General features: G+C 42.8%; 1 protein-coding gene across 1 annotated transcript in view; it reads right to left on the minus strand.

Annotated features, from left to right (window-relative positions):
* Positions 1–9,981: 9,981 nt before the first annotated feature.
* SYAP1 (synapse associated protein 1) overlaps positions 9,982–13,555 on the minus strand; it is a 28,383-nt gene continuing 24,809 nt past the window's right edge. Inside the window, exons 8-9 of the mRNA XM_084790987.1 lie at positions 13,127–13,274; positions 9,982–11,847 (exon numbers count right to left, since the gene is read on the minus strand). Of these exons, the coding sequence (XP_084647113.1) occupies positions 11,720–11,847; positions 13,127–13,274 (276 nt within the window). The 3' untranslated portion in view covers positions 9,982–11,719. The remainder of the gene's footprint in view (positions 11,848–13,126; positions 13,275–13,555) is intronic.

Below are 13,555 nucleotides of genomic sequence, written 5' to 3' on the forward strand. Positions count from 1 at the left end.
TCTGCAAGAGCAGAGGGTGTTCTTAACTAGTCCAATTAACATTAATAAACGTAAATGTGAAGCAAACTTCCCGCTTTAGCCTCCTGAGTGCTGGGATTAAAGGCCTAGAGTTTTATTTTGGTGCTGGAAATTAAACCCAATGTGTTTTGCAGGTTTTTTTTTTGTTTTTTTTTTTTTTTTAGTTTTTCAAGACAGGGTTTCTCTAAGTACCCTTGGCTGTACTGGACTCACTTTGTAGACCAGGCTGGCCTAGAACTCATAGCAATCCACCTGCCTCTACCTCACTTTTTGCAGGTTTAGCACCAACTTGGCCACTAAGCTATATCCACAGGCCTGTTATTTTAAGCAGCCAATACATTTGTCTCAAATCACTGCCAGGGTGGGCACAGGCCTTTAATCACAGCACTTGGGAGGCAGAGGCAAGGCAGAAGTCTTATGAGTTTGGTCTACATGGTGGTGAGCTCCCGGACAGCCAGGAATGCATAGAGACCTTGTCTCTAAAGAGAAGTCACACTTTATTTTCTAGAAAGATTCTCAGCCATACCATGGAGCAGTGGCTTTAATGGGAAAGGCAGTGACTCAGCTCTCCATTTGCATAATCGTGGCATAGTGCAAGCACCCGAGTTTTAAATTAAAAGCGGTAGGTTTCCTTTACTGTACGGTTTGGAAGAAGGAAATGAGACATTTGGCTGGGGAGTACTGTGAGCGGCTGTCAGTTTCCCTTCACCCTGTGTGGACTTGGAGGAGGCCCTCTATCTGGCATCTGTGTTTCCAGAGTTCTTGGACTGTTCCCAGCCCCTCAGGCCCTACAGATCATTTGTGTTTGGCCAAAGGTTTCTGGGGCAGGAGACAACTTTGAGCTGCAGTAGTTATGAACAGTGGCAGGCATTGTTTCCCTTGTTTTAAGTAACTATTAACTTCTTTTTTTTATTTAATTAATTTATTCAGATTACAACTCAATTGTTATCCCATCACTTGTAAACTATTAACTTCTTGATTTCCTAATTCTTTATATATAGCTCTCCCCTGTTTCTAAACATGCACTATATATTTGTTTGTTTTTCCAGACAGTTTCTCTGTATAGCCTTGGCTGTCCTGGACTCTCTTTGTAGACTGGGCTGGCCTTGAACTCATGAATATCTGCCTGTCTCTGCCTCCCGAGTGCTAGGATTAGAGGCGTGAGCCACTACCACCTGGCTATATAATTATTTTGAAGTATCCCTTTGGGCCAGAGAGATGGCTCAGCAGTTAAGAGCACTGGCTACTCTTCCAGAGGACCTAGGTTCAATTCCCAGCACCCACATGGCATCTAACAATTGTCTGTAGATCGAATGAATATTTGACATCTTCACACAGACATACATGTAGGCAAAACACCAGTGCACATAAAATAAAAATAAACAATAGCTAAAAAGTAAAAGAAACCCTACTCTTTAAGAGCATCACTTGGGAGGCAGAAGCAGGGCTGGTCTACATACAAGTTCCATGCTAGCCAGGCTACATAGTCAAATCTTGTCTCAAAAAGGAAAGAAAAGATAGGGGTGTGTGTGTGTGTGTGTGTGTGTGTGTGTGTGTGTGTGTGTGTGTGTGTGTGTGTGTGTGTGTGTGTGTGCGCGCGCTAAGAATTGAACTCAGGGCAAACCCTAGACTCCTTTAAAAATTTTGTTTTTAGCCAGGCGGTGATGGCTAATGCCTTTAATCCCAGCACTCGGGAGGCAGAGGCAGGCGGATCACTGTGAGTTCGAGGCCAGCCTGGTCTACAAAGTAAGTCCAGGACAGCCAAGGCTACACAGAGAAACCCTGTCTCGAAAAACCAAGAAAAAAAAAAAAAGACCAGCCTGGTCTACAAAGTGAGTCCAGGACAGCCAGGACTACACAGAGAAAGTCTGTCTTGAAACCCCCCTCCCCCCCAAAAAAGACTATGCTTTGCTGTTGCAGAGAGAGGACTCGAGCTTACTTCCTAGCACCCGTCTCAGGTAGCTCACAATTGGCTGTAACTCTAGCTCCAGGGGACCTAGTGTCCTCTTCTGGTCTCTGGGAGCACTGCAAATACATGCACAAACCTACATAGAGACATACAAGTAAAAAATAAAAATCTTACTTAAAAAGCATGGACTGCTGCCGGGTGGTGGTGGTGCACGCCTTTAATCCCAGCACTTGGGAGGCAGAGGCAGGTGGATCGACCTGAGTTCGAGGCCAGCCTGGTCTACAAAGAGAGCTCCAGGACAGCCAGGGCTGCACAGAGAAACCCTGTCTCAAAAAACCAAAAAAAAAAAAAAAAAAAAAGTATGGACTGCTTTATAATTGTGTTTATTCTTGTGCAGGGGCATGCTAATATTCTCTGTATTGTTATAATTTTTATTTGATGTGCAGCTAAAGCAAATGCTCTTGAGTTTTATTTTTAGACAGTCTAGCTAAGTTGTGCTGGCTGGTTTGAACTCCTCATGTACCCCAGATTGCCTCCGAATGTGTGATTCTCTTGCCAATGCCTTTCAAGCTTCTGGGATTGCAAGTGTGTACTACCTGGTAGTGTACTGAATTCTTGCTTTTTTTTTTTTTTTTTTTGGTTTTTCGAGACAGGGTTTCTCTGTGTAGCCTGGCTGTCCTGGACTCACTTTGTAGAGCAGGCTGGCCTCGAACTCACAGCGATCCACCTGCCTCTGCCTCCTGAGTGCAGTAGCTATTTTTACAGTAACTATTTCACTTAGTTTTTTATTAACCACACAGCCTAGTTTTGCCTGCATTGGAAGTTTGAGTATGTGATGTCATTCTGTCAAGTCCTACTTAGCAAGTGAGTGTGCGTGCATGCGTGTGTGTGATGCGTGTTTGAGACAGGTTCTCACCATGTGGCTCTGTCTTAGAACTTACTATGTACACCAGGGTGACCTTGAACTTACAGAAATGAATCATTGCTTCTAGTGTCATTTTAAAAAAATAGGGCCTTAGTAGTGCATGCCTGTAATCCCAGCACTTGGGAGGCATAGGCAAGAGGATTACAAGTTCAAAGACAGCCTGGTCTCTCTCCGTGTGGGTATGTGTGTGCGTGTAGACAGTCTTTCTGTAGTTCACGTTGGCCAGGAATTAATGTACCTCAGGGTGGCCTCCAATTTGAGGCAACCCTCCTGCCTCAGCCTACTGAGTCCTAGGAATATAGGCATGTTCCACCATGCCAGCCTGGCTTTGTCTAGCAATATGTTTGTGAGACTCTTGCATCCATCACTGTGTGCTCATACTTTCGGCATCCCACTGTAGAATCACAGTGTAACTATGATTCTATTCTACTGGTGATAGAATTTGAGTTTGGGTGCAGACTGAGGTCATTAGAACACCACTGTTGTGAACATGGTTACATGTGTCATTTAGTGTACCTGCCACAGAATAGATCTATCTTCAACTGTTAATGTTATTGTTATTATTATTATTATTATTATTATTATTATTATTATTATTTGGTTTTTCAAGACAGGGTTTCTCTGGCTGTCCCGGACTCCCTTTGTAGACCAGGCTGGCCACAAACTCACAGAGATCCTTCTGCCTCTGCCTCTGGAGTACGCCACCATGCACGGCTAATGTTATTTTTATAAAACTGTGTTTCTCAGTTTCTCTCTTAACCCAGCTATCACACAAATAATTGAGACTCTATTGTATTTGTTTAATAATAGGCTTTACAACCCTCTAAGCTAATCTGGTTTCCTCCCAGTTTATGTTCCAGAGATACTTGCATTTTGTAGCTTCCCTGCTCCAGCTCCTTCTCCTGAGATCTCTCCTAGACATCTCCCTTGCTCAGCCCCCTACTTCCTCCCCTAACTCCTCCTCCCCTGGCTGGTAGGAAGTCCAGCGCTATTCTCCCTTCTGCTCAGCGACTGGCTATAAGCTGCTTCATCAGCATACCAGGGAACAACTGGGGAGCAGTGTTTATACAACATTGAGACAGGAGATTCTCAGAACGATTGCAACCAGATGTGGGGAGTACAGAAATCAGCATTTGAATTACACAAAACCTTATGCCTACATTCAACTTTACTAAGTAACTTTTTTTTGGGTGATACAGTGTTTTATATGCCCCGAGAGGGGAACTGTTAGTCCAAGAGAGGTCCATAGTCATCTTCCCACTTAAAGAGTTCCAGTATTGGCTTTTCCCAAAGAGAAATTCCACACTTTGTATTATCACCAGCAGAATATCAAACAATCTTATTTCACATACTGAGCAACTTTTTAATAAATTAACATTCATTATGTGTTAATGTTCTTTCTGTTGTGCTTGTAGAGGGCAGAGTGACAACTTGTGACATGTTTTCTCTTCTACCATGTGGGTCCTGATAATTTTTTTGGGGGGGTTTCGAGACAGGGTCTCTCTGTGTTAGCCGTGGCTGTCCTGGACTCGCTCTGTAGACCAGGCTGGCCTCGAACTCACAGCGATCCACCTGCCTCTGCCGAGTGCTGGGATTAAAGGTGTGAACCACCACGCCTGGCCAAGGTCCTGATAATTGAACTTAGGTTGTCAGGCTTGGTGGCAGGTGCCTCTTTATCTTCTGAGCCATTATATTGGCCCACTTAGTAACTTTTGCTATCTTTAGACTTATATTTCTGACCGTGGTGGGTGTGGAATCCATTACTTAAAATATTTGCATACAATGGCTTGGCTGAGTCATTGTTCCAAACACCGTTCTAATGGCTACTGTCCAGTTCATTTTATAACTGAAGAGGTGCTTGTTCTAAGAGTGGAAATGCTACATTAAATGTTCTGTATATTTCACTTTTCCATCTATATTACCTTTCTGGCATTTGGAGACATTTAACAGTTTTACTTCCCCAACTACAATAGATGTGTGGGGTGGGGAGAAGGGAAGAGGAGGTGCATATTCATGTCTAGAATTCAACCTCAGGTATCATTCACCAGGTAACATTCATTCACTTTGTTACCTAAGACAGTTCTCTCATACTTGGAACTGGCAAGGAGGCTAGGCTGCTGGTCAGTGAGTCCCAAGGAGCCTCCTGTCTCCATTTCCGCAGCATGATGTTAAAAATATGTGCCATCAAGCCAGGTGTGATGGCACACACTTTTAATCCCAGCACTCAGGAGTCAGAGGCAGGCAGATCTCTATGAGTTCGAGGCCAGCCTGGTCTACAAAGTGAGTTCAGGACATCCAAGACAACACAGAGAAACCCTGTCTCAACAACAACAACAACAACAACAACAACAACAATGTGCCATCATGTCTAGCATTTTTAGTTTTTTGGAGGGGGTACAGTAGGTTTTTAAAAAAAAATTTTTTGAGGTTATTATGTAGCCCTGGCAAGTCTGGAACTCATTAAGTAGTCCAGACTGATCTCAAATTCATAGAGATCTGTCTGCCTCTGCCTCTTGAGTGCTAGGATTGAAGGCATGCACCAACGTATCCAGTTTATGCCCAGATTTTTTGTTTTTTTGACACAGGGTTTCTCTGTATAGCAATGGCTGTCTAAGGTTGAGTACTGTGAGACACAGAAGCTAAGAGTTGAAATGGCTCCAGGAAACTGGGAATTCCTGGGGAGGCAGGTTACAGGATCTCTTTTAAAAGCTTTGTGTAAATCGGATGTGGTGGCATATGCCTTTAATTCTAGTACTCTTGGGAGGCAGAGGCAGGTGGATCTGAGTAAGTTCCAGGACAGCCAGGACACAAACAACCCTGTCTCAAAACACCAAAAAGCAAGCAAAAGAAATACATTATTTTACTTTTAAATAGGATTTATATCTTTAGCTCAGGCTTGTCTGAAATACAATTTTAGGTGAGTGTTTTGCCTGCATGTATGTCTGCACCACATGTGCCTGGTGTTCAAGAAAGCCAGAAGAGGGCACTGGGTTCCCAGGGACTGGAGCTACAGATTGTTATGAGCTGCCATGTGGGTGCTGGGAGCCAAACATCAGGGCTCTATAAAGAGCAGCAAGTACTCCTAACCACTGAGCCATCTCTACTCTTGACAAGGGTAGGAGTGGAGGAAAACAGAAGTCTAGGTGAGGTAGCAAATGCCTATAAATAATTGAGCACTTCAGTAGTGTGGTAGTTTGAATGAAAATGGCCCACATACGGTCAGAGGGAGTGGAACTATTAAGAGGTGTGTCACTGGGGCTTTGAGGTTTCAAATGCTCAAGCCAGGCCCACTGTCACTCTTGTTGCTGCCTGCGGATCCAAATGTGTAACTCTCAGCTACTTCTCAGGCACCATGTTGCCATGCTTCCCACCAAGATGATGATGGACTAAACCTCTGAACTGAAAGCCATCCCCAGCTAAATGTTTGCTGGGCGGCGCATGCCTTTAATCTCAGCACTCGGGAGGCAGAGGCAGGCGGATCACTGTGAGTTCGAGGCCAGCCTGGTCTACAAAGTGAGTCCAGGACAGTCAAGGCTACACAAAGAAACCCTGTCTCAAAAAACCAAAAAAAAAAAAAATTGCTGTGGAGCTGGGCATTTGTGGCTCAAGCCTTTAATGCCAGCACTCAGGGATGCCAAGGCACTCAGAACGCTGTGAGTTCGAGGCCAGCCTGGTCTACAAAGTGAGTCCAGGACAGCCAAGACTACACAGAGAAGCTCTGTCTTGAAAAACAAAAACAACAACAAAAAGAATTATTTGTATCCCATGTTAGTCATTCCTAATGGGTAACTGAGGCCAGGTGAGGGTGTTGGATTGCCTAGAACTAGACTTCCAGGTGGTTGTAAACTGTCAAACTTGGGTGTTGGGAACCAAACTTTCATTCTTTGGAAGAACAGCTAATTTTCCTAACTGTTGAGCCTTGTCTTCATCCCCCCTCCCTTTAAAAGGTGGTTCTAGGATCCAAACTCAGGTCCTCTCATTGCTTGTTTTGTTTTTCGAGACAGCGTTTCTCTGTGTATCCCTGGCTGTCCAGGACTCACTCTGTAGACCAGGCTGGCCTCGGACTCACAGTGATTCACCTGCCTCTGCCTCCGGAGTGCTGGGATTAAAGGCGTGCGCCACCACTTCCTGGCTCCTTTTACTGCTCTTTCCCACTGAATCATCTCTTTAGCCCCAACAAAGTCACTTTGAAAATAGAACCAAGTGTGCACAGGAAACCAGAGGAACAGGAGGAGAGGGTTGGGGATGGATTTGACGAGACATTGTATACATATAAAATTATCAAAGGAGAAAATATTATAAAACAAAAAATAAATGCCATCCATTATATAAAATGTTTGTACATGCTAGGCAAGTACCCTACTATTGATTTATATCCTTAACCTGCAGAGGCCCTTTTATGTGTTGAATGGGTCTTAGGAACCATGTAACTCAACCAATTCATTTGATTGATATAGGGGGCACTGGTTTCCTGTGCAAAGGCATCTCTTATCACTCAAGCCTCTTGATTCAACCCATGTTTTCTGGTTGCCCATAAGAATAATTTATGGAGTTTTTGACAATGTAGACCTCTATGACTATACATGGAGCCAGTTTCTTTGGTACTTCTGCAGAAGGCCCTGGAGGCTAATAGTTCCTGACTCCTCAGGTGGTTTCTATTTTGCAGCCACCAAGCATGAGCAAGTACATCTAGATTCACTGGCTTACATCTTTTAAAAAATAATTTATTTAAGCCGGGCGTGGTGGCGCACGCCTTTAATCCCAGCACTCGGGAGGCAGAGGCAGGTGGATCACTGTAAGTTCGAGGCCAGCCTGGTCTACAAGGCAAGTCCAGGACAGCCAAGACTACACAGAGAAACTCTGTCTCGAAAAAACAAAAGCAAATAATAATAATTTATTTAGCCGGGCAGTGGTGGCGCACGCCTTTAATCCCAGCACTTGGGAGGCAGAGGCAGGAGGATTGCTGTGAGTTTGAGGCCAACCTGATCTTCAAAGTGAGTCCAGGAAAGTCAAGGCTACACAGAGAAAACCTATCTCAAAAAAAAAATGTATTTTATTCTATGTGCATTGGTATGAAGGTGTCAGAATCCCTGGAATTGCAGTTTGAACTGCCATGAGGGCACTGGGAATCGAACCCAGATCCTTTAGAAAAGCAGACAGTGCTTTTAAACACTGAGCCATCTCACCAGCGTTCTTACTTTTTTTAAAAAAATTATTTATTTATTATTATGTATACAATGTTCTGTCTGCATGTGCACCTGTAGGCCAGAAGAGGGCATCAGATCAAATTATAGGTGGTTGTGAGCCACCAAGTGGTTGCTGGGAATTGAACTCAGGACCTTTGGAAGAGCAGATGGTGCTCTTAACCACTGAGCCATCTCTCCAGCCCCTTACTTCTTTTTTGTTGATTTCTAAGATAGGGTCTCTCTACATAGGCGGATCTCTGTGAGTTTGCGGCCAGCCTGGTCTACACAGAGAAACCCTGTCTCGAAAAGCCAGCCAACTAACCAACCAACCAAATAAATAAAAAAACCTCAGGGGCTGGAGAGATGGCTCAGAGGTTAAGAGCACACTGGCTGGTCTTCCAAAGGTCCTGAGTTTAACTCCCAGCTAACCACATGGTGACTCATTCCATCTACATATGAGATCTGGTGTTCTCTTCTGGCCAGCAGGCACATACGCAGACAGAATACTCTATACATAATAAATAAATCTTTAAAACAAAACAAATCAACCCTCAGGGTTTGGTGAGATGTGAGATAGATCACTGGATAAAAGTGCTTGCTGTGCAGTTTGAACTCTGGAGGCCACATAAAGGTAAAAGGAGAGAACTCTGTCCTAAAAGTTATTCTGATCCCCCATACTCACATAGCATGGTACTCACATATGTACAGTAATAATAAAAAAAAATTTAAAACCCTCAGGGCCTTCCACATGCTAGGCAGGAGCTCTACCACTGGGTTATACCTCCAGTCCAATGATCTTTTGATCACAGAAACATATCTGCTTATACTTCTTAAAACACCATGCACATAGATGTATCAGAATCTTTGAATTTTTTTTTCTGAGACAGGGTTTCTCTGTGTAGCCTTGGCTGTCCTGATCTTGCTTTGTAGACCAGGCTGGTCTGGAACTCACAGAGACCCACCTACCTCTGCCTCCTGAGTGCTGGGGTTAAAGGCGTGCATCACCACCACCCGGGAATGCTTTGAATCTTAAGGTAAACTTTTCTAGTTTAACTTAAAAAATTATTATTGGGGCAGGGGAGAGATGTATACTGATTTTGCAGAGGACTCAATTTGAGTTTCCAGTACCCATGTCAGGCAGCTTACCACCTTTTATAATTCTAGCTCCAGGCAATCTGATGTCCTCTTCCTGCATCCATGGGTACCTGCACGCATATGCTTATATATAGACACTTAAATTTGTGTGTGTGTGTGTATGGGCATGTGCACCATGGTGAGAATGTGGATGTCAGAGAACAATTTTGGGGAGTTGGTTCCTCCTTTCCACCATGGGTTCTGGTGAAGGACTCAGGCTTACATGGCAAGTGCTTTTAGCCAATGAACCAACTTACCCGCTTAAGTTCAACTTCTTGAAAGTTAACCGAGATTTCCCACTTCATAAGGGAATTTCCATTTGTTTGTTTTAAATGTTTTGAGTTAGGGTTCCATGTAGCCCAGACTGGCCTTGAATTCACTGTGAAGTTATGGTTATCCTGAACCTGATTTTTCTGCTTCTTGTCTTCCAAGTACTGAGATAATGCAAGTACCACCATGCCCAGGCTCTTTTTTCTTCTCTCTCTGAAACCTTCGCTTTTTTGTGTTTAATCATCAGTAAGAATTTTAGTGTAGCCGGGTGGTGGTGGCACACACCTTTAATCCCAGCACTTGGGAGGCAGAGGCAGGTGGATCACTGTAAATTCGAGGCCAGCCTGGTCTACAAAGTGAGTTCAGGACAGCCAAGACTCAAAAAAAAAAAAAAAAAGAATTTTAGTGTAAACCAGGTATAGTGGTACATTTTTCTTCCTAGCACTGGGGAGGGAAAAGCAAGTGGCTCTCTGTGAGTCTGAAGCAAGCCTGATCTCCATAGTGAATTCCAGGATAGCCAGAGCTACATAATGAGACCATTTCAAAAAAGGTGCCATGTATTAAGAACCAGGTATTATCATGCCTGGTTATATCTAGTATTTTACCTGCTTAAAATACTTTTAACATATTTTTCTATCAAATGAACAAAGTATCGCACAGAGGCAGAGGCAGAGGCAGAGGCAGGAGGCTCACTTTAAGTTTGAGGCCAGCCTGATCTACACAGTGAATCCCAAACCAGAAGAAGACCCTATCTCCAAATCTAATACAAACAAGCACTTTTTACTTTAGTAGGGTGGTTTCTGACATTTCATATTGGGTCACTGGCCTTATAGAACATTCAAGTTTATTGCTAAAATGAAGTGACATGAGGTAGAACAGTCTGGTTCATTTTACTGTTGCATCTCTGAAATGTTAAACATGAAAGTAATGTTTGCACCAGGCATGGTGGTGCATGCCTGTAATCCCAGCACTCAGGAGGCAGAGGCAGGTGGATCATTGTGAGTTTAAATAAACGAGGCCAGCCTGGTCTACAAAGTGAGTCCAGGACAGCCAGGGTGACACAGAGAAACCATGTCTCAAAAAAAAAAAAAAGTTTGCATCCATTCCCAGTTCTCTCGCTGACCACCTCCTATGCCAGAAGATCACAGACTAGTTTTAATGGGTATAAGAATATCAATATGTACAACTTTCTTATAAAGATATGTCTTGATTTTATTCCCCTTTATGAAATAAAGGCGCTGTGAAAATACGAAAGGTGAATACTAGTCTTCTAACATTAAATCACTTTGCTCTTTTAAAGTCACATTCTATGAACAGATGCCTGCTGGCACAGAAGAATACAAGAAGGATTAATTAGCAAGTTCTAGAAGTTGTACTCCAAGGAAGAACATTCTATAAAGGCCAATCATATAATTAAGACATTTATACATAGTGACCATTACCATGAGAACAAACCTTAAGGTAAACAGGCTTCTTGATGGTTATTAATACAAAAAAGACTGAAGGCCCCAGTTCCTACTAAAAGCACAATGCTGAATTTGTGGTATATTTAACAGAACAGAATGAAAAGGCTCTAGGGAAAAGCAAAACTTTCTTTAAACAAATCTATCTTGCTTTTTTTTTTTTAATAGCTGAGATACTAGAGATGGAACCCAGGGCACTGTGAATGACAGGCAAGTGCTTACCACATCCCAAGGCTTAATGTCAAGTTGGGTGATGTTTATATCATTCAAATGAACTTAATTATCTCAGCTTTTAGCTTTCAGACAGAATTTTGGAAAATATCTGGCAAGAAAATTGTTTTAAAAGTGCTTTCTTTTGAGTTCTTTGGTATAATTTGGTCATTCTGGTAGTAATTAAGCCATTAAGTACTTTAGCCATGTATCAACAAAAAGGCAATGAGTGCTTAGAAAACCATGACTAAAGAATAAATTATATGTTGCCAGCCTTGTGGAAAACAAACTCTAGTATTTTACTTGTGTTTCTGTGGCATAGATAGCTCTGCTGCCTATAAGTGCATTACTAACTTGATTTATATGAAACATTATATACAATATCCTGTTATTTTTTATTATTACAATAGCTGTTCTATTTACTCTCTATTTTTTTTTTGAACCAGGGTTTCTCTGGCTGTATACTTTCTTTTTAAGAAGCAAGTTTTAGCTTGAAAAGAATAATTTCAAATTGCATAAAGTTACACACTTTTGTGCCTTCTGAATCAGTGAGCATCAGAATTTAATGTCAGCACAATGTTAAGAAATGGTTTTGGGAGGACAGCTAATTATCCTCCTGGAGCATCTTTTCAATTTCTTTATCCCAGTTTTCATCTCGCTTCTCGGACTCTGCTACCACTTCATATTCCTGAAGCTCCTGTTGTAGCTCCTTTTCCCAATCGGCAGAATCTTCTATAGGAAACAAAGGGAGAGGCAAAGAAATATGCTCTTTGAACTCATAATACTCACAGTTACAGCTCATTTAACTGTAATACCTGACAAAAGGCCAAACCAGCTTTTTTTTTCCTTTGTAGTATATTAGGCATGGAACCCAGGGCCTCAGACATTGCTAGGCAAGGCCAGAGTCTAACTTCCAGGGTTTGGTTCTCTCTTCCTATCATGTGGGTTCTAGGAATCCAATTAGTCACCTGGCCTGACAGTGAGCACGGTTACCTGCTGAGCCATCTCTCTAGGTATCCCAGGCTGGCTTCCAACCCACTATTGGCTGAGGATGACCCTGAACTTCTGATTCTCCTGCTTCTACCACCTGAGTGTTGAGATTACAGTTGTGTCCACCATGTCCAGTTTTATCACATGCCTGGTAGTGAACCCAGTATGTAGAAGATAAGGCAGATACTGCAGACTGTTAGAAAAAGAAGAGTGAGAAAAAACCTGGCTATTTAAAAAGGAAGGTTAGGCTGCATGGTGGGATTCCTGTAATCCCAGCACATAGGAGGTGGAGAGACAGGAGGTCAAGGCCAACAGACTACACAGTGGGGTTGAAATCTGTGAGTGAAGTGTAGCCAACCTGCAATGCGCTGGGTTCAATCCCCATCATGTATAAGAAGTAAAACTAAACGGGTGGTGTTGCCACACGCCTTTAATCCCAGCACTCGGGAGGCAGAGGCAGGAGGATCGATGTGAGTTTGAGGCCAGCCTGGTCTACAAAGTGAGTCCAGGACAGTCAAGGCTACACAGAGAGAGCCTGTCTTGAAAAAACCAAACAAACAAAAAGTAGTAAAACTGAAATTCATTTTTAGTTTTTAGTTTGTTTTTGAGACAACTATGCTGCTCTGGCTGGCCTGGAACTTACTGTGTAACTCAGGATGGCTTCAAATTCATGTCAGTTCTTCTTATCCTTCTAATGCTGGGATTAGAGGAGTATACACTACCATACCTAATTTGTTGATTGGCTTTATTATTTTTCTGAGGCAGGGTCTCATGTAGCCAAGATTGACCTCAAACTTCTGATCTTGCTGTCTCTACCTCCTGAATACTGGAATTACAAATATGAACCACTATGTATGGTTATGTGGTGCTGGGGATTGAACTCAGGACCTCATACAGGTTAGGTAAGCACTCTACCAACTGAGCTACACCCCAAGCCTCTGTCCACAGGCTTTAAAATGAGATTTTTATTCAACCAACTTTGGAATTAGGAAAAAGCACAAAGCCATTGCACACGTGTTACCTTCTAGTGCAGCTGTTTCTTCTTGCTTCTTATCAAGCACAAGCTGCTCCATTTCTTTTCTCAAATCCTCCTGATTTAAGTTGCAGGCATCGAAGGCATCACTGACAAACTCAGAAACTCCCGGGCTGGTAGAGATTTCTTCCTCATCCTAAAATGCAACCAAAGAGCTCTTGGAATGGCTTCTAAGTGACACTGATGTACTAGAATAGTTAATAGTTGTCTCACAATTTAACACAGCCTCATTTTTTGTTCTTCTCTGCAAGCTGTAAGACAATGCTCACTGCTCTCCAACCTTCTAACTGGCAGTTGCTTGGTAACAGAATGAGTTACCACCTGAGGCAATTATTCCTCATCACTGTTTAGATCTCTCAAGCCATTCTCTCTGATTCCTGATGAGCACATCTAGAATTATTTATGCCAGGAAATCAC

This window comes from Acomys minous, assembly GCF_964271855.1.
Source record: "Acomys minous genome assembly, chromosome: 7".
In the NCBI taxonomy this organism is placed as follows: Eukaryota; Metazoa; Chordata; class Mammalia; order Rodentia; family Muridae; genus Acomys; species Acomys minous.